At 44.2% G+C, this 25,355-nt stretch overlaps 1 protein-coding gene across 2 annotated transcripts in view; it reads left to right on the plus strand.

The window, feature by feature from the left end:
* The window catches only part of RB1 (RB transcriptional corepressor 1), a gene marked incomplete at its 3' end in the record, with an annotated part of 218,847 nt that overhangs the window by 186,662 nt on the left and 6,830 nt on the right, over positions 1-25,355 (plus strand). For both annotated transcript variants that reach the window (XM_081082780.1, XM_081082781.1), the window contains exons 19-24: positions 7,353-7,498; positions 8,940-9,085; positions 16,343-16,447; positions 16,830-16,943; positions 17,040-17,203; positions 19,099-19,129. In XM_081082780.1, the coding sequence (XP_080938906.1) occupies positions 7,353-7,498; positions 8,940-9,085; positions 16,343-16,447; positions 16,830-16,943; positions 17,040-17,203; positions 19,099-19,129 (706 nt within the window). The remainder of the gene's footprint in view (positions 1-7,352; positions 7,499-8,939; positions 9,086-16,342; positions 16,448-16,829; positions 16,944-17,039; positions 17,204-19,098; positions 19,130-25,355) is intronic.

Raw genomic sequence — 25,355 nt, forward strand, 5'->3', positions numbered from 1 at the left:
CTGATGGGGAGGTTATGGCTCTACCCCGTCACACACAGAGCAGGGCCCGTGGGGGCGGTGGGGGTGTTGGGGCACCACCCTCTATCACCCACAGAGCAGGGCCGATCAGGGGGTTGGGGCGCCGCCACTCTCACACTCAGGGCAGGGCCGATGGGGCGGTTATGGCTCTACCCCGTCACACACAGAGCAGGGCCCGTGGCGGGGGTTGGGGGGGGGTTGGGGTGCCGCACCCTGTCACACACAGAGCAGGGCCGATCAGGGGGTTTGGGTGCTGCCCCCTGTCACGCTGACCCCAGTGCCGGGAGGCCTCGCAGCTCCGCTGATCCCGGTGCTGGAAGGCATATTACCCTTTTACTATATAGCATAGAGGCCTGGTGCACGGGTGGGTGCTGGCTGGTTTGCCCTGAAGGGTGTCCTGGATCAGGGTGGGGGTCCCCACTGGGGTGCCTGGCCAGCCTGGGTGAGGGGATGATGGCTGTTTGTAGCTGGTCACACACCCTTCAGGGTGGGGGTCCCCACTGTGGTGCCTGGCCAGTCTGGGTGAGGGGCTGAGGGCTGTTTTCAGGCTGGGGGTGACTGAAGCTCCCAACCGCTCCTTTTTTCCTTTTTTTTTTTTATTTTTTATTCTGGGCCAGCTTTAGCTCTGAGGCTTGGCTCCAGCTCTTAGGCCTCCGCTGCTGAAAGTAGGTTTCTGGCCTTTGCTTACAATGTTGCGATTCTGCTGGCTGAAGTCTGGTGGTATTCGTTACAATGTTTCTTAAACTGCTGGCTCAGAGGCCTGCAGCCGCAGGAGGGGAACGTTGGTTTCCTCTGTCACTGAGGCAAGCAAGCCTCATGTTAGTTTCAAGCTGCCTGGCTGCCAGCCACCATCTTGGCTGACAGTTAATTTGCATATCTTGCTGATTAGCCAATGAAAAGGCTAGCGGTCGTACGCCAATTACCATGTTTCTCTTTTATTAGTGTAGACTAGTGGCCTGATACATGAAATTCGTGGAAGCGGGGATGGGGGTGTCCCTCAGCCCAGCCTGCACCCTCTCCAATCTGGGACCCCTTGGGGGATGTCCGACTGCTGGTTTAGGCCCGATCCCTGTGGGCCTGCCGGCCTGCTCACCCCCTACTGCACCCCCTGCTGGACTTCTTGCCCCCAACTGCCCTCCCTTGCTGGTCTGATCACCCCCAACTGGCCCCCACTGCCGGCTTGCTTGCCCCCAACTACCCCCCCTTGCTGGCCTGATTGCTCCCAACTGCCCTCCCCTGCTGGCCACATGGCCTCCAACTGCCCTACCCAGCTGGCCTCATGGCCCCCAACTGCCCTCCCTGCCTTGTCTCCTGGAAGGTCACCTGGTCTAATTAGCATCTTACCCTTTTATTAGTATAGACTAGAGGACTGGTGCACAAAAATTTGTGCACTCGGGGAGGAGGGGGGGTCTCTGAGCCTGGCCTGTGTCCTCTCGCAGTCTGGGACCCCTCGGGAGATAACGACCTGCTGGCTTAGGCCTGCTCCCAGGTGGCAGAGGGCAGGCCCAATCCCTAGGTGCAGCCCCTGGTCGGGCTCAGGGTAGGGCCTATTGGGGGTTTGGGGCACCGCCCCCGTCACACTCAAGGCAGGGTCAATGGGGAGGTTGCGGCACCACCCCCTGTCACGCACAGAGCAGGGCCCATCAGGGGGTTGGGGCGCCGCACCCTGTCACACAGAAAGCCGCAGGGCGATCAGGGGTTGGGGAGCTCCCCGTATCAGGCACAGAGCAGGGCTGATCAGGGGGTTCGGGCGCCTTCCCCTGTCACGAACAGAGCAGGGCGGATAGGGAGGTTGTGGCCGTGCCCCCTGTCACACACAGAGTCGCAGGGCGATCAGGGGGTTTGGACGCTGCCCCCTGTCACACTGATCCCGGTGCCAGGAGGCCTCTCGGCTCCGCTGATCCTGGTGCTAGGAGGCATATTACCCTTTTACTATATTGGATAGAGGCCTGGTGCATGGGTGGGGCCGACTGGTTTGCCCTGAAGGGTGTCCTGGATCAGGGTGGGGGTCCCCACTGGGGTGCCTGGCCAGTCTGGGTGAGGGGCTGAGGGCTGTTTTCAGGCTGGCGGGTGACTGAAGCTCCCAACCGTTCCTTTTTTCTTTTTTTTTATTCTGGGCCAGCTTTAGCTTTGAGGCTTGGCTCCAGCTCTTAGGCCTCCGCTGCTGAAAGCAGGTTTCTGGTCTTTGTTTACCTTCTGTATTTGAAACAATGTTGCCATCCTGCTGGCTGAAGCCCAAGGGACTAAAGCAGGTTTCTGGGGTTTTGTTTAGCTTGTATATTTGTAACATATGTACTTAGAGTTACAGCTCAGAGGCCGGCAGCGGCAGGCGGGGAACTATGGAATCCTCCATCACTGAAGCAAGAAAGCCTAATGTTCGCTTTAAGCTGCCTGGCTGCCGGCCACCATGTTGGCTGGCAGTTAATTTGCATATTGCCCTGATTAGCCAATGGGAAGGGTAGCGGTCGTATGCTAATTACCATGTTTCTCTTTTATTAGATAGGACTAGAGGCCCGGTGCACAAAAATTTGTGCTCTCGGGGGGGGAGAGGGGCCCCTCAGCCTGGCCTGTGCCCTCTCGCAGTCTGGGACCCTTCAGGAGATAACGACCTGCTGGCTTAGGCCTGCTCCCGGGTGGCAGAGGGCTGGCCCAATCCCTAGGTGCAGCCCCTGGTTGGGCTCAGAGCAGGGCTGATTGGGGAGCTGGGGTGCCGCCCCTGTTATACACAGAGCAGGGCGATCGGTAGGTTGTGATTCCACCCTCAGTCACGCTCAGGGTAGGGCCTATTGAGGAGTTGGGGCACCATCCCCTCTCACACTCAAGGCAGGGTCGATGGGGAGGTTGTGGCGCCACCCCCTGTCATGCACAGAGCTGGGCCAATCAGGGGGTTGGGGCATTTCCTCCTGTCACTCACAGAGCAGGGCCCATCAGGGGGGTTGGGGCTGTGTACCCTGTCACGCACAGAGCAGGGCCCATCAGGGGGTTGGGGCGCCGCCCTCTATCACCCACAGAGCAGGGCCGATCAGGGGGTTGGGGCTCCACCACTCTCACACTCAGGGCAGGGCCGATGGTGAGGTTATGGCTCTACCCTGTCACACACAGAGCAGGGCCTGTTGGGGGGGGGGGGTGGTTGGTGCGCCACACCCTGTCACACACAGAGCAGGGCCAAGCAGGGGTTTGGGGCGCCGCACCCTCTCACACACAGAGCCGCAGAGCGATCAGGGGGTTTGGGTACTGCTCCCTGTCACGTTGATCCCGGTATCAGGAGGCCTCGCGGCTCCGCTGATCCTGGTGCTTGGAGGCATATTACCCTTTTACTATATAGGGTAGAGGCCTGGTGCATGGGTGGGTGCTGGCTGGTTTGCCCTGAAGGGTGTCCTGGATCAGGGTGGGGGTCCCCACTGGGGTGCCTGGCCAGCCTGGGTGAGGGGATGATGGCTGTCAGCAGCTGGTCACACATCCTTCAGGGTGGGGTTCCCCACTGGGGTGCCTGGCCAGCCTGGGTGAGGGGATGATGGCTGTTTGCAGCTGGTCACACACCCTTCAGGGTGGGGGTCCCCACTGGGGTGCCTGGCCAGTCTGGGTGAGGAGCTGAGGGCTGTTTTCAGGCTGGGGGTGACTGAAGCTCCCAACCGCTCCTTTTTTTCTTTTTTTTTATTCTGAGCCAGCTTTAGCTTTGAAGATTGGGTCCAGCTCTTAAGCCTCCGCTGCTGAAAGTAGGTTTCTGGCCTTTGCTTACAATGTTGGCGATCCTGCTGGCTGAAGCCCGGCAGGTTTCTGGGGTATTGTTTAGCTTCTATGTTTGTTACATAGTTGTTTGTAGCTCAGAGGCCTGTAGCAGCAGGCGGGGAACGTTGGAGTCCTCCGTCACTGAAGCAAGCAAGCCTCATGTTAGTTTCAAGCTGCCTGGCTGCCGGCCGCCATCTTGGCTGACAGTTCATTTGCATATTGCCCTGATTAGCCGATGGGAAGGGTAGCGGTCGTACGCCAATTACCATGTTTCTCTTTTATTAGATAGGATTACTAGTATAGACTAGAGGCCCAGTGCACAAATTCGTGCATGGATGGGGCCGCTTGGGGTGGCTGTGGGGATCAGGCCAAAACCCACATTCCAGTGCTACCTGCAGCTCCTACCTGTCTCTCCTGCTCATCCCAGCCCCACTGTGCCTGCAGCAGGCTTGTGCCCAATCAGTCTCAATCGGGAGAGGCTCGCACCACCACTGCGGTTCTCACCAGCCATGAGCCCTTCATCTGACACCCTCCTGAGGGGAGGGGCCTGCAGGATCAGGCCAAAACTGGATCGCCAACATCCCCAAGGGGTCCTGGATTGTGAGAGGGTGCAGACCAGGCCGAGGGACCCCACTGGTGCACAATTGGGGCCGGGGAGGGACGTGGCAAGTTGGCCAGCTGGGGAGGGACCACAGTAGGGCTCCAGCACGTGTCCAGCCCATCTTGCTCAGTCCCGAATGGCTGGACCCCAGCAGCAAGTTAACCTACCTGTCAGAGCATCTGCTCCCTGATGGTCAGTGCACATCGTACCAACCGGTTGACTGTCTGCTTCCTGGTGGTCAGTGCACATCATAGTGAGCAGTTGAGCAGCCTTAGCATATAATTAGCATATTACTCTTTGATTGGTTGAACGGCTGACTGGATGACCAGACACAGCATATTAGGCTATTATATAGGACTAGGGGGCCCGGTGCACGAAATTCGTGCACTGGGTGTGGGGGGGGGGGAGTGTCCCTCAGCCCAGCCTGCCCCTCTCACATACTGGGAGCCCTCAGGCGTTGACCCCCATCACCCTCCAATCGCAGGATCAGCCCCTTGCCCAGGCCTGACGCCTCTGACAGAGGCGTCAGGCCAGGGCAGGGGACCCTCATTTCCCCCCATCACTGGTTCTGCCCCCAGCCCAGGCCTGATGCCTCTGGCCCAGGCGTCAGGCCTGGGCAGGGGACCCCCAGACCCCTCCGATTGCTGGCTCTGCCCTTGCCCAGGCCTGATGCCTCGGCCAGAGGCGTAGACCCCCATCACCTTCCGATCGCCTGATCGACCCCTTGCCCAGGCCTGACGCCTCTGCCAGAGGTGTCAGGCTTGGAAAGGGGACCCCCATCTCACCCCGATCACTGGCTCTGACCCCCGCCCAGGCCTGAGGCCTCTGGCCCAGGCATCAGGCCTGGGCAGGGGACCCCCGGACCCCCACCCAGGCCTGGTGCCTCAGCCAGAGGAGTTGACCCTCATCACCCTCCGATCACCAATCACCGGATCGGCCCCTTGACCAGGCCTGAGGCCTCCGGCAGAGGTGTCAGGCCTGGGCAGGGGATCCCCAGCTCCCTGCGGTTGCAGGCTCCGCCCCTGCTCAGGCCTAACGCCTCTGGCCAAGGCATTAGGCCTGGGCAGGGGACCCCCAGCTCCCCACGGTTGCAGGCTCTGCCCCTGCCCAGGCCTAACGCCTCTGGCAAAGGCATTAGGCCTGGGCAGGGGACTCCCAGCTCCCCGCGATCTCCCGCTCTGCCCCTGTCCAGGCCTAACACCTCTGGCCGAAGCATTAGGCCTGGGCAGGGGACCCCCAGCTCCCCGCGGTTGCAGGCTCCGCCCCTGCCCAGGCCTAACGCCTCTGGCCTAGGCGTCTGGCCGGGCAGCGGGGACCTGCAGCTGCAGCGGCCCCGCGATCGTGGGCTCCGCGTTAGGCCCAGGCAAGGGACCCCTAGCTCCCGGGACTGCCAGCTTCGACCGTGCCGAGCTCCCATCGCTGGCTCCACCCCTACTTCCTGCTATCACTGGCCAGGGCGGCAAAGGTGCCTGATTCTCCGATCATGGCTGGGGGGCAGGGCAAAGGCGGCCCCAGGGCCGCCTTTGCCCTGCCCCCCAGCTCTTAGCTCCCCGCTGGGTTTCCGATCACTGTCAGTGGCAGGGGGCTTCTTCCTGTTTCCCTTTCGCCTCCCTGCATTGTGCCTACATATGCAAATTAGCCGTCATCTTTGTTGGCAGTTAACTGCCATCTTAGTTGACAGTTAATTTGCATATAGCCCTTGTTAGCCAGTGAAAAGGGTAGCGCCGTACGCCAATTACCATTTTTCTCTTTTATTAGTGTAGATAGTGAATTGAAGGGAATCCAACATTGATAATAGACTAGATCTGGTACTTATGAAATCATTATGATGGTGATTCCCTTTTCCTAGTGTATTAGTATATTGCATGCAGTAGAAACATCCATGATAAAGTACAAATCCTACTTCCTGCTCAGAATTATTTCTTAGCTACTAATGTAAAATTAGAAAGTAGACTTGGATTATCCTGTAAAATAAAGAGCAGTACATCAGTAGAATGTCAGAAATTGAGATTTGCCCTAGCCAGTTTTGCTTAGTGGATTGAGCATCGGCCTGTGGACCCAAAGGGGCCTGGGTTTGATTTCGGTCAAGGGCATGTACCTTGGTTGCAGGCTCTTCCCCAGCCAGGGCCCTGGTTGGGGCTCGTGCAGGAGGCAACCAGTTGATGTGTTTCTCTCACATCACCGTTTCTGTCTTTTCCTCCCTTTTCCACTCTCTAAAAATCAATGGAAAAATATCCTCATGTGAGGATTAACAAAAACATAAAAAGAAAAAGAAATTGAGATTTATGTTTGACATACAGGATGGGGGAAATTAGGTTTATAGTTGTGAGTACATGAAACACAAGTTTATTCTTGTATTATTATTTACTTATTATTATTTTATTTTCCATGCAAACAACTATAAGCTTACTCTTGCTCCATCCTGTATTTAGTATACAGGTGTAAATCTGCCTTGATAATTTTATCTAAAGTATTAATTCATAGAAATCTGTATTAAATAATTTAGATGGGTGTATATATGTGTACAGATATGAACCACAGTTATTAATGAGATATTTTTTAAGAGGAAAGAAAAATGACAATACTATTTTAGTATAATAACTTGTTATTTTAAGCTGGAGTCATTTTATGATCTCAATTCCACTATAATTATTAAAATTGAACATGTATACTATGTATTTTTTTTCAATATGGCAGTAATTACCTGGAAAAGCCATTTATTAAAGAGTTAGAAATGATAATGACAAACTTAATTTGCCTATTAAGCTATATTTTCATTATATATTTAAATAGCCTGCTCAAGGAATAACAGAACAACAGACTAAATATACAAGGTGTGTTTGGATGCATGTGTACAACTGTGTGTGTGTGTGTGTGTGTATGTGTGTGTGTGAAAGAGAGAGAGAGAGAGAGAGAAGGAGGGAGGGAAGGTGGGAAAGGGGTGAGGGAGAGAGAGAGGTTTTTTGCAAACATATATGAAGACTTTTCCTTTGAATATATCTAGGTATCTTTCTCCTGTAAGATCCCCAAAGAAAAAAGGGTCAACTACACGTGCAAATTCTACTGCAAATGCAGAGGCACAAGCAACCTCAGCCTTCCAGACTCAGAAGCCATTGAAATCTACGTCCCTCTCACTCTTTTACAAAAAAGGTTAGTAGATGATTACTTTCAAGAGCATGGACTCTGAAACCAGCCTGAGTAGGTTCAAATCATGGTTATTCTGCTTACTAGGTGTGACCTTGGGCACACTTAATATCTCTATGCCTCAGTTTCCTCATCTGTAACATACAAATGATAAGCTACCTTATAATTATAATAATTTACCTTATAGACTTTTTGAAAGAATTAAATGAATTAATACATAAAATTCTTGCAGCGATGCCTAGCACATAGTTAGCACTCAGAAAAATGTTATTGTTGCTGCTATTGTTATGATTTCAAATTTATGTCTGGAAATACTTGCTCCTGATATTGCTTTTGCTGTTCAGGTGTGCATGTTCAGGTGTTCAGATGTATATGAGAATACACAATGTGCTGTGCCCTAGTACAGGCACATTTCCTAATAGCCAGCTTGAATAGCACTCTGATCATGTGTGTTTGCTAGTACAGGGAGGTTGGTTTGTATGTCTGTGCATGATAATGTACACACCCTTGAGGCTCTTTAAAGGAAAGTGAAAGGCCAGATTTCTCTGTGTTAAATATTTTTTTTCTGATTTATTAAAGTCAGAAATATTGTAAGACAGCCCTTACAAATGCAGTGGTTCCAAAGTGTAGTCCCCAACCAGCAGAGTCCAACTTACCTAGAAAGTTGTAGAAATTAAAATAAACTACTTAATCAGAAACTCTAGGATGAAGCAAAAAAAAAACAAAACCTTGTTTTAACAAGCACTCTTGGCAAGTCTGATGTACACTAAAGTTTGAGAACCACTGGGATAAATTGTTAACTAAAATATTCTGATTACCTTATGCAAGTCTTTTAATGGTACATTTAAAACCAAGGGTATTCATATTTAAAGTAGATGGAGGAAAATTCAATTTTGTGGATTTCTTTTCCCAAACCCTGTATTCCAGTAGTATTTTTAATACAGTAATCTCTAAATAAAGTTTATATCACAGTCATGTTACCACTTAGTAGTACAAGTCTACCATTTTTTCAACAGAGTATGCTCCATTGGCATTTTATATGTGTTTAGGATTGGAAAATTTAAGACACTGAAAATTCATTTTTTAAAACAATGTTCCCTTTTGAATACCAATAGAATTTTTAACATCTCTGCTGAGTGGTTACCAACAGAACTGAAACAAACCCTATGTGGTTTGTCTAATTTCATATTTTATGATCTTCTTTCTTTTACCTTCCACTCCTGTCTCAGTTTTATGCTGTAATAATCAATTCAGCAAGCATTATTTTACCTAGCACTATGCTAAGACTAGGAATCACTTATTCATAAGGGAAAGAGTGGTAGAAGTGTAGATATTATTAAAATTCAATTTAACAGCATATGGTTATAGCCATTTAATGTTTTTTTAAAAATCCACTGATAATTCAAGATGAACACTAAACATAACTAATTCCCCTTGTCTCTTCAAGTGTACCGACTAGCATATCTTCGCCTAAACACTCTATGTGCACGTCTTCTGTCTGACCACCCAGAACTAGAACACATCATCTGGACCCTTTTCCAGCACACACTACAAAATGAGTATGAACTCATGAGAGACAGGCATTTGGATCAGGTAAGAAAAGAATGCACTTCACCTTCCTTTCTCCTACATATTTGTTAACTATGTACTGATTTCTTAAGATCATATTCAAATAGCTAGATCAGTTTAGTAGACTTAATATATATTTACTTATTGGCTACCATTTACATTTTTCCTGTAATTCTTACAAATTAGAGCTTGAGAGTATTTCAGTAACTTTGCTTGCTTAATGACATGAAAGATCTTATATGTAAAAGTCACTGAAGAAACTGTTTATCATAGGTTTTTCTGTGTTGTGATAAGCTAGATTTCATTTTATTGTAGAATAAAGCAGGAGACTTAAGAATCAATTGATCTAAAACAGTACCTATTGATTGAATGAATGAATGAATGAACTAACAACTGGTTTAATTTACAGAGAACAATCTCATATTTCCCTTTTTCTTTTATGTAAACAGGATAATAATAATTTGGGGTAACAGCTTTATTGAGATTAAGTCATATACCATACAAATTACCCATCTATACTAATAAAAGACAAAGATGCAAATTGACCGTCCCTCCGCAATGCCCACCAGCCATGCCCACCAGCCAATCAGGAGTGGGTATGCAAATTAACCTGCCAAAGATAGCAGATTAATTTGCATATGCAGGTTCAAGAGCCCTGGGAGGCAATGGCAGCCATGGGCTCCTGGGACCATCACCGGCCCCAGGAGGCAAAGCCGGCCATGTCTAGCCACGCCCACAGGCTCCTGAGACCTTCGCTGGTGGAGAGCAGAGAGGGAGAGTGGGTGGAGAGTGGGAGGTATGGAAGACTTGGCAGAGCAGGAGGCCACTGGACATAGAGCAGAGCAAGAGAGAGGGTGGCTTAGAGGGCGTGGCTCCCTCTGTCACCCCAACTTACTCATCACAGCTGTGGAAACTGACGGCAGGGAGGAGGAAGTCCCACCCCCACAGAATCAGCCATTGGTCAGACAGCTCTCAGCGGCCTAACAGCCAGGACTCTCATTCACCTGCATCTCAGACCGTGAGAGCAAAGAGGTGGCACTATGTCTAAAGAACAACTCTTGATGCAACGTAGCTCTGCAGCCGAAAGATTCCATCGTTATCAACAGAAAATGTCTGAAGAGCAATGTGCGACTGATCTTGAAAGAAGGCGGCACCTGTGACAGAATGTATCTGAAGACCAGCTATTGGAAAAACGTTACTCTGATGCCGAAAAACACTGGCATCATTGACAGAAAGTGTCTAAAAACCAACATGCCTTTGAAGTAGAAAGAAGGTGGCGGCAACGACAGAATATGTCTAGAGAACAGTCATCAACAAGTACTACAAATTCTGGTAGGAACTGCCTTCTCAGCGAAAATGGAGTACATGAGGATGCAATTCTTGAACATAGTTGTGGTGGAATGACTGTTCAATGTGAATTTTGCCTGTCACTAAATTTCTCGGATGAGAAACCATCCGATGGGAAATTTACTCGATGTAGCAAAGGCAAAGTCTGTCCAAATGATATACATTTTTTATATTACCCAGCATATTTAAAAAGATTAATGACAAACGAAGATTCTGACAGTAAAAAATTTCATGGAAAATATTCGTCCCATAAGTAGTTCTTTTGCTTTTGCTTCCATGGGTGCAAATATTGCATTGCCATCAGGATATGGGCCATACTGTTTTGGAATACACGGACAAGTTTATCACCGTACTGGAACTTTGCATCCTTCGGATGGTGTTTCTTGGAAGTTTGCTCAACTCTGTATTTTGGATACAGCCAAAGCTACAAGTAAAAGATTAGCAATGCCAGAAAACCAGGGCAGCTCATAAAGACTCATGATCAACATCAACAACCTCCTACATGAAATAAATGAATTAATAAAATCGTACAAGATGCTACATGAGATAGAAAAGGAAACCCAGTCTGAAGCAGCAGCAAAAGATATTGCTCCCACAGAAGTAACAATGGCAATTAAATACGATCATAACAGTGACCCAGGTAGATAAAATTCTCCCCGTGTAACCGAGGTTGCTGTCATATTCAGAAACGAAGATGGAGAACCTCCTTTTGAAAGGGACTTGCTCATTCATTGTAAACCAGATCCCAATAATCCAAATGCCACTAAAATGAAACAAATCAATATCTTGTTTCTTACATTAGATGCAATGATATATCCTATTCTTTTTCCACATAGTGAAAAAGGCTGGGGAACAGATATTGCATTAAGACTCAGAGACAACAGTATAATCGACAATAATACTAGACAAAATGTAAGGACACGAGTCACACAAATGCAGTATTATGGATTTCATCTCTCTGTGCGGGACACGTTCAATCCTATTTTAAATGTAGGAAAATTAACTCAACAGTTTATTGTGGATTCGTATTCAAAAATGGAGGCCAATTGGATAAATTTCATCAAAGCAAACCAATCTAAGTTGAAAGTTGAAAAATATAGTGGTTTGATGGATTATCTCAAATCTAGATCAGAAAATGACAATGTGCCAATTGGTAAAATGATAATACTTCCATCATCTTCTGAGGGTAGTCCCAGAAATATGCAGCAGTGATATCAGGATGCTATGGCAATTGTAACAAAGGATGGCAAGCCCGATTTATTCATAACCTGACATGCAACCCCAAATGGGCAGATATTGCAAACATTTTGCAACACTGGCAAAAAGTTGAAAACAGACCTGACTTGTTAGCCAGAGTTTTTAATATTAAGCTGAATGCTCTTTTAAATGATATATGTAAATTCCATTTATTTGTCATTGAATTTCAAAAACACAGACTGCCTCACGCTCACATCCTCTAATTAATTCCCTTTCAATGTGCACAAATTTTGTGAACCGGGTTACTAGTTTAAAGTATAATTCCAGTGGTTTTTAGTATATTCACAGGGTTGTACAACCATCACCAAAGTAAATTTTAAAACCTTTTCATCATGCCAAAAAAAGAAACCTCATACCCTTTAGCACTCACCTACCACCCCATTACCAACCTTCTCCAGACCCAGGCAACACTGATACACTTTTTGTCTGTCGATTTGCCTATTCTGGATATTTCATATAAATTGAATCATATAATATGTTATCTTTTGTGTTTGGCTTCTTTCACTTAGAATAATTTTTTATAGATATTCATAGATGACCTGGGTGTGTGCAGATATATATGGACTCTTTCTTTCTTTCTTTCTTTCTTTCTTTCTTTCTTTCTTTCTTTCTTTCTTTCTTTCTTTCTTTCTTTCTTTCTTTCTTTCTTTCTTTCTTTCTTTCTTTCTTTCTTTCTTTCTTTCTTTCTTTCTCTTTCTTTTCTTTCTTTTCTTTCTTTTCTTTCTTGACAGTATTACAGATGTCCATTCCCCCCCTTTGCCCCTCTCTGCCCCCACCTCTAGCCTTTACCATACTATTATTTTCATTGTTCATCTGTGTTATAGCTTTTATCAGTACTTTATTCCTTTTTATTGCCAAATAATATTCCATTGTATAGATATACCACATCATGTCTATCTCTTCATCAATTGATATACATTTGATTTCTACTTTTTGGCTGTTGTAGGTAATGTTACTATGAACATTCATGTACAGATTTTTATGTGGACATATGTTTTCATTTCTCTCAGGTATTTATTTACCTAATATTAGAAATTCTGAGTCAAATGGTAACTCTATGTTTAACCTTTTGAGGAATGGCCAGATTGTTTTCCAACATGGCTACACCATTTTACGATTGTGCCAGCAGTGTATGAGGTTCCAATTTCTTCACATCCTCACCAACTTGTTATTTGCTTTTTTTGGATATAAGCATCCTAATGGGTAGTTACTTTTTTATTTGCATTTCCCTGGTGGCTAATGATGTTAATTGAGAATCTTTCATGTGTTTATTGGCCATTTGCATATCTTCAGTGAAGAAATATCCTTTGCCTATTTTTAAGTTGGGTTCTATTTTTATTATTGAATTCTAAGGATTCTTTATGTATTCTTTATACAGATTCCTTATTAAGAATAATTTGCAAGTATTTTCTCCCATTCTCTGAATTCTCTTTTCACTTCCTTGATGGTGTCCTTTGAAACTCAGAAGTTTTTAATTCTGATGTTCAATTTACCTATTTTTTCTTTTGTTATTGGTGCATTTGGTATCATATCTTAAAAATCATTGCCAAATCACAGGTCGTGAAGATTTATTCCTGTTTTCCTCTAAGTTTTATGCTTTTAGCTCTTACATTTAGATTTTGTTCCATTTTGAGATAATTTTTGTATATAGCATGAGGTCCAACTTCATTCTTTTGTATATGGATACTAGTTGTTCCAGCACCATTACTTGAACAGTGTTTACTTTCCTTATTGAAAGTTTTAAAAACAAATTAATCAAATTAATCGTAAATGTGTGTTTATCTCTAATCTCTTCTATTTTATTGATCAATATGTCTTTTCTTATGCCAGTACCACACTGTCTTGAGTACTGTAGTTTTATAGTAAGTTTTAAAATAGGGAAGTGTGAGCATTCTGATTTTGCTCTTTTACAAGATTGGTTTCACTATTCTGAAACTTGCTTTCTATATGTATTTTAGGATTGGCTTGTCGATTTCCACAAAGAAACCTGTTGGGATTATGATAGGGATTACAGTGACTCATAGATCATTTGAAAGAGTACTGTCAAAACAACAGTGTCTTTCCATTTATTTAAATTTTTCCTAATTTATTTCAACAATGTTTTTTAAAAAAATTTTTGACTTTTAATTTCTTTGTTAATAAAGGTATTACATATGTGTCTTTAGCCCCTATTACACCCCCCTACTCATGTCCTCACCCCCCCTTTTGTCTGTGTCCATTGGTTAGGCTTATATGCATGCATACAAGTAGTCCTTGGTTGATCTCTCCCCCTTACCCCTCCCCTCCCCTCCCTCTGAGGTTTGACATTCTGATCGATGTTTTTTTTAGAGTACAAATCTTTCACTGGTTTTGTTAAATTTATGCCTAAGTGTTTTATTCTTTTTAACACTATTATAAATATAATTTTTTCCTTAATTTCTTTTTCAGATTGTTCATTACAAGTGTATGAAAATACAGTTGATTTTTGTATATTTATCTTTTGTATATATAATCTTGCTGAAGTTGTTTACCACTTCTAATAGTTTCTAGTGGGCTCCTTAAGATTTTCAATATAAAGATCATGTCTTCTGTGAATTTACTTCTTTTCAGTCTAGGCAACTTTCATTTCATTTATGTGCCAAATAGCCCTGGCTAAAACCTCCAATATAATGGTGAATGGAAGTGGTGAGAAGGGATATCCTTGTTTTGTTTCTGACCTTAGGGGAAAGCATGCATTATTATTAAATCATTAAGTATGTTGCTAGCTGTGGGTTTTTTATATATGTCCTTTATGAGATTAAGAAAGTTTCTTTCTATTCCTAGTTTATTGAATGCTTTTATCATGAAAGGATGTTGAATTTTGTCAAATACTTTTTCTCTGTCTATTGAGATCATTGTTCTTTCCCTTTATATTGTATTGATACTTAGTATATTATATTAGTTGAATTCTACATGTTAACCCACCTTGCATTTCTAGAATGAATCCCAGTTGGTCACAGTGTATCCACAGTGCTGCTGAATTCAGCTAATTTTTGTTGAAGATTTTTAAAAATTGATTTTTAAAGAGAGGGGGAAAAATGGAGAGAAAACAGTGAGAGAAACATAGGCTTGTTGTTCCACTTATTTATGTATTCATTGGTTGTTTCTTATGTGCCCCCTGATAAGGAATTGAACCCGCAATCTTGGTGTATTGGGACAATGCTCTACCAACTAAGCTACCCGGCCAGGACTGAAGATTTTTCCATTTATAATCATAAGAGATGTTAATTAACAATTTTCTTGTGATATCTGGTTTGGTATCAGAAAAATACTGGCCTCATAGAAATAGTTGGGTAGTGTTCCCTCCTCTTCTAATTTCAGAAGAGTTTGTGAAGAATTGATACTGATTCTTCTTTATGTGTGGTAGAATTCACCAGTCAAGCCATCTGGGGAAAGTTTGTGGAAACTTTTTGATTACTAATTCAAGGTCAGCTCTTCCTGAGTCAGTTTTGGTAATTTGTGTCCTATAAATTTTTCTGTTTTATCTTAGATATCTGTTTTGTTTTTTGTATACAATTATTCATAATGTTTCCCTATAATTTTTTACTTCTGTAAGGTTGACAGTAATGTTCCTAGTAAAAGTGTTTTGAACAAAAGATGAATTATTGTATAAAGGTGTAACCTACAGATATGTATATCTTTCCAGATTATATTTGGATGTATACATTCTAGTATGTTGGATTTTTTAATGTAGGTACCTGTTGCCTTTTGGTTCTACTGCATCTCTACTATTTAGAAAGATATAAACAGTAGTGCTAAGGATTTCCAAAGAAATTGGGTACCTAGACTAAAAATCATTTGTATGAGAGGTGCCTTAGGTAAAGTGTTGGAGTAGGAGAAAAATATGAATTAGCAGAGAGGATACTGGATGGCCTTCTAATGGGAGGAATAGTAGGACTGGGGCTGATTGACTGCTGAGCAAGGGATGATGAATAGGTATTCTTGGCAATAGTAAAAGTGAGCGAGAATGTTGCAGAAGATATGAATACTTCAATTAGGCAATAACATTTATACAGATTTTAAAAGTTTGATGTTTTAAAGTCACAGGGAATCCTTTTAAATCTTATTTTTGCATTTAAAAATACTTTTACTTGGAATGTCATATACATATAGAAAAATCCATAATGGTGCATCTTAATATAAATTCATCATCTAAACGCACCTGTATAACCAGCATCCAAGTCAAGAAACAGAACAGTCTCAACAGTACAGAAGATTCTCTGCTGTCCCCTTTCAGTCACTGCATTCCCCTTACCATCACCATCAAGTGTATTAAATATGATTTTACCTGATAATTTGAACCTTTTTCACACCTGGCTTTTTATTAAGTGCTACTTACAAAGTGAACTGATTCCAATTTCAACTTTCATCTTCTGGGAAATATCTAAGGGATAGGAGTAAAAGTAGGGTTATTATAAACCAAATGATCAGTTCTGAATATTTGAGAGTTGGCTATTTGTGTTTTATTCTTTAAATACAATTTGGGTTAAACACTTCACATACTAGTAAACTTTCAAACTGAGCTCAGGATGGGAAAAGATAACCCTGTAGGAAATTAAATTTCAATTTTTAAGGTTAAAAAGAAAGATAACAAATGCTTTTTAGAAAACAATCATCTTATAAAATTCTGACTACTTTTACATTACACTTATTTCTTAGATCATGATGTGTTCTATGTATGGCATATGCAAAGTGAAGAATATAGACCTTAAATTCAAAATCATTGTCACAGCTTACAAGGATCTTCCTCATGCTGTTCAGGAGGTAGGTAATCTTCCATAGTAAGGTTTTTTTGGGATAGGTCCATATTTATCATATGGATAACTTCAGTTATTAATTAGATAATATATTCTGATCTTACTATATAAATCCACATATTAAATTTTTACTTTTATGTTATTGGTTAATTATTTGTAACTAAAATGTAATTAGAAAAGTAATGCTCTTTAATATCCAAATTTACATTACAAAGTTAATAAGAAATACTATATCCCTATAATAATCCAAGTCCAGGCTTTTTTAGATTATTTTTTTCTGTATAATATGTGTTTCTTACTATTAAAAAATATTATGAACTATTATAAAAGAAAATCTAAAGACAAATTCCCAAATTAATTTAACAAGTGTTTTTATTCTTCTTCCTCAGACCTTCAAACGGGTTTTGATCAGAGAAGAAGAATATGATTCTATTATAGTATTCTATAACTCGGTCTTTATGCAGAGATTGAAAACAAATATTTTGCAGTATGCTTCCACCAGGGTATGTTAAAAGTAACCTTTGATTGGGAAAATCTAATTATAAAGCAATGGATTTCACTAAAACATTAAATAATCTGCCTCTTTGCTTTTACTATAGCCCCCTACCTTATCACCAATACCTCACATTCCTCGAAGCCCTTACAAGTTTTCTAGTTCACCTTTACGGATTCCTGGGGGGAACATCTATATATCACCCCTGAAGAATCCATATAAAATTTCAGAAGGTCTGCCAACTCCAACAAAAATGACTCCAAGATCAAGGTTTGTGTTTTCTCTTTAGGGAAGTGATAAAATATAAGAGGGGATTACTTTCATTCAAGCATAAAAATATAAAACTTTCTTCATTTAAAATAAGCTATACTCTTGCATCCCTAATTTGTTTATTTATATTAAGTGGCATGATAAGAATTTGGGGTGAGTGAAAGATACTGTGTTTATACTTAGGTAGGTTTGCAAATTAAGTCATTAGCTTTCCTGGATGCTGGAATCTGTTCTTTTATAAACAGTCTGAGAACCAGTTTGGTAATAGGTTTCAAGTCATATTTCTGTTAGCCAGCCTACTAAACAAAGAGTACTTTTGGTTAATAAATTTTATTCTGAGGTTTATTGAAGGTCCTGTAAACTCTTTCTGTGCACCTGTTCATCTTGCTCTATTATAAACGTGTAGATGGGTGATTAAAAGTAGATGACTAGGTTAAGTCTTTAGAAGTCCATCCCTAATTCTTCCTGTGGCTTCCTTATACTACCGTGGGCAGTTTTCTGTGTCTACCTCAGAAAGGTGCTATGGATCTGGGAAATGATGAGTGTGAAGCAGTTTTAAATTTTTAGATGAAAGATTCTGTGCAACTACAAATCATTATATTATATTCCACATCCAACCACAACTGCTCTCTGGCTTTGAAGTGCTTCAATTGACTTATTATATGTTATCATGGGCTATTTGAAACTGCTATTTGTATAAAGTGCGAGGCAGATTAGCAATTACAGTTAATGTCATCTCATCTTGGAAATTGTCAGCCTATATAGTTGTACTTAATGAACAAAAAAAGCAAACAAGGAGAGGGGATAATAATAATATTTGTGGTATGTTTAATTATATAAATAATGCATTCTTATGATAAAAATTTCAAGCTCTACAGGAACAGATAAGGCAGGAAGTAATTGGAAAATGATATATATGCTTTTGTGTGCCCCTATACAATCCTTTATTTGGTATTACAGTTGAGTATCTGTGTATTAAAATCTGCAATTTATGTTATAAACTGCTAAGATGCCACATCATGTTTATTTAATTTACACAGTCACACACTTCCACATGAAAATGTATACAGGGTAATTTTTTAATGATGATAATTAATCCATATTATGCTGATAATGATGGCTATTTGCTGATCCTAGTGAAATCACTTCTGGGTTGGGGTTCTTCTTTAGCAAAGAAGTCCCATGAAAATCCTAATATATCATTGATCAAGCATTAACAGAGCATCTTAACACTTTATTTACCCAGCATATTTAGGTATTCTGGTTAGTCAAATATATAGAGTAATGGCCACTTACCAATGAATTAAAGGACAATAAAATCTGGATGTCTACTAGTTCCTTGTACATGTCATCACATCTTTGTTTTGTCAGGCTAATGCTGTTCTTCAGCTTTATTATCAAGAACATAAATTATACGGTTCAAACAAGGCCAAGAAGACTCATGGAGATTTCTGATTCTGGGATATATGATAAATAGCATTTACTCTATATCCTAATTAGAATAGATTATTACATAATGTCATACATTTTGTCAAATGTAACTTGATTTTTTTTATGAGAAAATGTAAAAGAAATGTTAATAACTTACCTATTTATTTAGGAAGAATTAAGTAGAGGTAAACTTAAGTTTTTCTTTTGCCCTCTTTAAATGTGGACACCAGCAGAATATGTTCTTGCAGACACATAGTTCTTGCTTAAAAATCTAGGAGACAAGATCAGTGTCTGACTAGACTACCACTATTAAAATAAACCTGTTAGTATAATTTATCAGTGGGTCTAGGGTAGAGGAAACATTTGATTTGGTATTTCTGATAGTTCATCTCTGATAGTATATGTTCATCTCTGTCTGCTCTATGATTTTCATTACTAATTTGTATTTTATCTTAACTTGACAGAATCTTAGTATCCATTGGTGAATCATTTGGGGTGAGTATTTTTCTATGAAATACAGGGACATGCACTAGAAATGGAAGATTTCTATAATTTAAATTTATAAATGCTGTTATTTAAATACCTCATTCAGTCATGTTTTACAGAATTTAGAATATATATACTCAAATATATTTTCAAATATAATGTTTTCTAAACTTTCCTTTGAGATTATGTAATATACATATGTGTCTACATACATTCATGTATATATATGTAGATATATACCTATACGTACAAAAGGGTAATATGCAAATCAACCCAACAGCCAAACAGCTGGTCACTATGATGTGCACTGACCTCCAAGGGGTAGACGCTCAACGCAGGAGCTGCCCCAGCCCACAGGCCCCGATTGCCCGATTGGGGCCTGTCGGCCAATCTATGGGGAACAGGGAACTGGGGGTGGGTGGCAACAGATGTGGGTGGTGCCAGGCCAAGGTGGGTGTGAGAGGGGCCCCAATCACCCCACCGGTCACCCCACACACACAAAGGGTGACCGGTGGCAGGAGGCAGGGCCGGCGAGTGGATGAGAACGGCCAACCTCTTGGTCCCTCCCCTTGGCCGGCAGGCTCTGATCACCCCATGGGGAACAGGGAACCAGGGGTGGGTGGCAGCAGACAGTGCCAGGCCAAGGCGGGTGCTGGAAGGGCCCCAATACCCCCCCCCAGTTGCCCCACACACAGAAGGCCACCGGTGGAGGAAGGCTGGGCTGGCTGGGACCCTACCCATGCACGAATTTCATGCACCAGGCCTCTAGTATATATATATATATATATATATATATTAAAAAAATTGTGCATCAGGCCTCTACTATATATATACAAATCCTATCTAATAAAAGAGAAACATGGTAATTAGCTGTACGTCCGCTACCCTTCCCATTGACTAATCAGGGCAATATGCAAATTAACTGCCAGCCAAGATGGCGGCCGGCAGCCAGGCAGCTTGAAGCTAACATGAGGCTTGCTTGCTTCAGTGACCGAGGAAACCAACATTCCCCGCCTGCCTTGACGGCCTCTGATTTTGCAGTTTGAAACATTGTTACAAATATAGAAGCTAAACAAAACCCCAGAAACCTGCTTTCAGCCAGCCAAGATCTCAGAGCTGGAGTTGATACAGTGTTTCGATTATAGAACCCAAACAAACCAGATACCTGCTTTCAGCAGCAGAGGCCTCAGAGCTGGAGCCAGAGCTAAAGCTGGCCCAGAATTAAAAAGAAAAAAGAAAAAAAGGAGCAGTTGGGAGCTCCAGTCACCCGCCAGCCTGAAAACAGCCCTCAGCCCCTCACCCAGACTGGCCAGGCACCCCAGTGAGGACCCCTACCCTGAAGGGTGTGTGACCAGCTGCAAACAGCCGTCATCCCCTCACCCAGGCTGGCCAGGCACCCCAGTGGGGACCCCCACCCTGATCCAGGACACCCTTCAGGGCAAACCAGCCAGCCCCCACCCGTGCACCAGGCCTCTATCCTATATAGTAAAAGGGTAATATGCCTCCCAGCACCAGGATCAGCAGAGCCACAAGGCCTCCCGGCACCGGGATTAGCATGACAGGGGGCAGCACCCAAACCCCCTGTTCGCCCTGCGGCTATGTGTGTGACAGGGGGCGGGGCCACAACTTCCCTATCTGCCCTGCTCTGTTCTTGACAGGGGAAGGTGCCCCAACCCCCTGATCAGCCCGGCTCTGTGCCTGATAGGGGGGAGCTCCCCAACCCCCTGATTGCCCTGCGGCTCTGTGTGTGACAGGGTGCGGCGCCCCAACCCCCTGATCGGCCCTGCTTTGTGTGTGACAGGGTGCGGCGCCCCAACCCCCCCCCCCACGGGCCCTGCTCTGTGTGTGAGGGGGTAGAGCCATAACCTCCCCATCGGCCCTGCCCTGAGTGTGAGAGTGGCGGCGCCCCAACCCCCTGATCGGCCCTGCTCTGTGGGTGATAGAGGGTGGCGCCCCATCCCCCTGATCCGCCCTGCTCTGTGTGTGAAAGGGGAGGTGCCCCAACTCCCCTATCGGCCCTGCTCTGTGCGTGACAGGGGGGAGCTCCCCAACCCCCGGATGGGCCCTGCTCTGTGCATGACAGGGGGTGGTGCCACAACCTCCCCATCGACCCTGCCTTGAGTGTGACAGGGGGCGGTGCCACAAACCCCCAATCGACCCTACCCTGAGCGTGACTGAGGGTGGCATTGCAACCTCCCGATCCGCCCTGCTCTGTGCATGACAGGGGCCACTCTGAGCCCGACCAGGGGCTGCACCTAGGGATTGGGCCTGCCCTCTGCCACCTGGGAGCAGGCCTAAGCCAGCAGGTCGTTATCTCCCGAGGGGTCCCAGACTCCGAGAGGGCACAGGCCGGGCTGAGGGACCCCCTCTCTCCCCCGAGTGCACAAATTTTTGTGCATCAGGCCTCTAGTATATATATACAAATATGTATAAATATACTAGAGGCCTGATGTATAAAATTCATGCCGGGGGGGGGGGGGGCCCTAAGCCCGACCTGCACTCTCTCTAATCCAGGACCCCTCGGGGGATGTCTGATTGCCTCTCACAATATGGGACTGCTGGCTCCTAACTGCTCGCCTGCCTGCCTGATCACCCCTAACCACCTCTGCCTGACTGCCCGATCACCCCTAACTGCTCCCCTAGCGGCCTGATTACCCCTAATTGATCCCATGCTGGCCTGATCACCCCTAACCACCTCTGCCTCGCCCCACACCTGGGACCCAGGATTCCCTCCTCCAGCCATTCACAGGCACCCAGGACCCAGGCTTCCCCCACTCTAGCCAACCGCAGGCACCCAGGACCCAGGCCGGCTTTGCCCGGGCTGGCCGCAGCCGCAGGGGACCATGGGCAGGCAGCTTCGCCTGGGCCGCAGCTGCAGGCGCTGGCGCCTGGGACCACAGGGCGGTCGGCTTGTCCCTCTCCCAGGCCATAGCCTGGCTGGTCCCCATTCCTCTCTCGCAAGCTCATTTGTGCCTGGCTTGTCCCCATTCCTTTCTTGTGAGCTCATTTGTGCTTGGCTGGTCCCTTCCTCTCTCCCCGGTGTTGAGTGTCTGAGCCGTTATGGTATGTGGGCGTGATGACCATTTGCATATTAGCTCTTTATTATATAGGATATATACACACACACACACACACACACACACACACATATATATATACACACACACATGCATATATGCACACACACACACAGAGAGAGAGAGGGAGGGTCGGAGGGAGAGAGGAAGAGAGAGGGAGAGAGAAAACACGTTTAAAATTCATTAATTTTGAGTATGATTTGAAATAAGATACTCCAAAATGCAAGCACCATATCCAAATGTCACCAGCCAGTCCCTACCTACTGGTCTCCTCTACACATATATACACTTTTGCTTGTCCTTCCTCTCAGACTTCTAGGATAATCTTTCTCTAATAAATGGATTAGGCTTTGGTTACATGACACTCTGCCCCAGTGTAAATAGTAGGGCATATGGTGATCTTTGTTCCTAAGGGATCCAAGGGAAAGCTTAGCTTTGAAAGTTAATCTAGAATGGGAACCTACAACTGTAGTTCGCCTTCCATTAACATCACTAATTCAGCAGTCCTATATTCAGTGTGCATTACTATTACTGTTTCACCACTCCCATTTCTCTTTATTATGTATTTACTAGAGGCCCGGTGCATGAAATTTGTGCACGGGAGGGGGGTGTCCCTCAGCCCGACCTGCACCCTCTCCAATCCGGGAGCCCTCAGGGGATGGCCTACTGACGGCTTAGGTCTGCGCCCTTCGTTCTGCAGGGCCCGCTTGGCTGCTCCCGGGTCATCCTGGTGATGGCCAAGCAGGCCCTGCTCTCAGTGGCCGCCCCCTGGGACTGGAGGATTTCAGCGGGGCTGAGAGGCCTGGGCGCCACCATCTTTGTGTCGGAGTGGTGGTTAATTTGCATATTACTCCTTTATTAGATAGGATTGCTGCATAACAAATCACACCCACACTTAGTAATTTAGAACAAACATTTTTTCTCTCAGGTTTCTGTTGTTTCAGTATTCCAGGAGTGGCTTAGCAGGGTCCAGGTTCTGTCGTCATAAGGCTGCAGCCAGCATGTCAACTGGGGCTGCAGTTATCTCCAGGTTCAAATGGAGGAGGATTTCTTGCAGACCCACTTGTATGGCTGCTGGCTGGTCCTTGATGGCTATCTTCCCAAGCCATCTACTCCCTGCCACTTGAGGCTTTCCATGGGGCTACTCACTGCTCACAATGTAATAACTTGCTTCCCCCAGAGCAAAAATTCCAGAGAGAGAGGGAGGGAAGGCAGATAATGAGTAAGATGGAAGTTACAGTCTTTTAGTCACTAACATTGGAAGTGATATTCCATCACCTTTGCCGTATTGTTTTTATCAGAAGCAAGACAACACTAACTCCAGCCCATACTCAGGAGGATCACACAAAGTGCAGCCCCTGGTCGGGCTCAGAGAAGGGCCGATTGGGGAGTTGGGGCGCCGCCCCCTGTCATGTACAGAGCAGGGCGGATCGGGAGGTTGCAATGCCACCCTCAGTCAACGCTCAGGGTAGGGTCGATTGGGGGGTTTGTGGCACCGCCCCCGTCACACTCAAGGCAGGGTCGATGGGGAGGTTGTGGCACCACCCCCTGTCACGCACAGAGCATGAATTTTATACATCAGATCCTGGGCCAGGATCTAAACACTAAGAGGTGGGAATTAGTAAGAGCCATTCTGCCTGCCATCCTTCCCCAGATAAAATAACTAGAGAAAGACGAAAAGTTTGTACACTAAAAGACCAGGTGTTAAAATGTATGTTACAAATATAAAATGATGTGACATTTAGCTCAAGGTAGGCTACAACTCTCAGGCTTCACAAAGGAGACACACATAAGTAGACTTGGATCTGGATAAGTATAGAGTAGTGGTGTGCAAACTTTCTTGCTTGCCATAACCTTTAAAAGAACTGAGAAAGTGTTGTTATATGTACTTCCATATTTTAAAGCTGATAACTAAAAATCTTATAAATTTAATAAGTGCACTGGAATTAGTTTCTATCATATACATGTGCTATAAACATATTTTCCATCAAAACCTATTTCTGTGTTTGATTTTTGGAAGCTAAAACATAATCAGCAAAGTTAATCCCCACTTCAAATCAATTAGTCAAATCAGATTTAATTTTTTTTCACTATTTTTTTCCTTTTTTAAAAATTTATTGAAGTGACACTGGTTAACAAAATTATACAGGTTTCACGTGCACAATTCCACAGCACATCATCTGTATGCTGTATTGTGTGTTCACCCCAAGTCAAGTCTCCTTCCATCACCATTCAGATTTAATTTCTATCAGAAAGTCTGACTTTTTTAATTCAAATGAACATGTTCATACACATCCCTGAGAAAGTCACCTCACTCTGGTTCAAAAATAGATAGATAATAAAATGTTTTCACATGTTTCTCCCTTGGATAAGATAAGGTATACCCTCTTTGGTATTTCTTACCAAAACTTTCTTTACTTTGCTGTGACAAAATTCTTCCTCAGGATATCTCCTCAAACCGTCTTCAATAATACTGGATGAACTCAAATTTTTAAGTCTTGTTGTTGTTGTTAATCCTTACCTGAGGATATTTTTCCCATTGATTTTTAGAGAGTGTGGAAGGGAGGAGGAGAGGGGAAGAGAGAGAGAGAAAGAGAAATATCAGTGTGAGAAAGACACATCAGTTGGTTGTCTCCCACATGCTCCCAACCCGGGCCAGGGGTCAAACCTACAACCCAGGAACATGCCCTTGACTGAAAATTAAACCGGCGACCCTTTGGTGCATGGGCCGATGCCCTAACCACTGAGAACACTCGTCAGGCCTTAAGTCTTTTTGTTATTTGTTATTTTAAAATTTTATGATTTAGCAGTATTTTAACAAATACTGTATCAATGATGGCTTAAAATATATAAACTACATGACTTGTCAACATAATACTCATAAAGTGAGTCCAAAATTATTATTACTGGACACTTCATCTCATTAAGTTCTCATGATGTTCTCTCTGGTAATGTTATATCCTAAAAAAAAGAAAAAAGAAAAAAAATTGTCAAAAACAGGGTTCCAGAAAGCTGTTTCAACTTTATGTGCTTCTGAGAAAGAGGAAGCCTCTGTTTGGGTGTGTGTTCTGAAATTGAGTAACCAGGACTTTCAGAGCAGTAGTCAGACAGGAAGATTTAAAAAGAGGGAGTAATTAGTTGGGCACATAGTTATTCTA

The sequence above is a fragment of the Myotis nattereri genome, assembly GCF_964212035.1.
Source record: "Myotis nattereri genome assembly, chromosome: 2".
In the NCBI taxonomy this organism is placed as follows: Eukaryota; Metazoa; Chordata; class Mammalia; order Chiroptera; family Vespertilionidae; genus Myotis; species Myotis nattereri.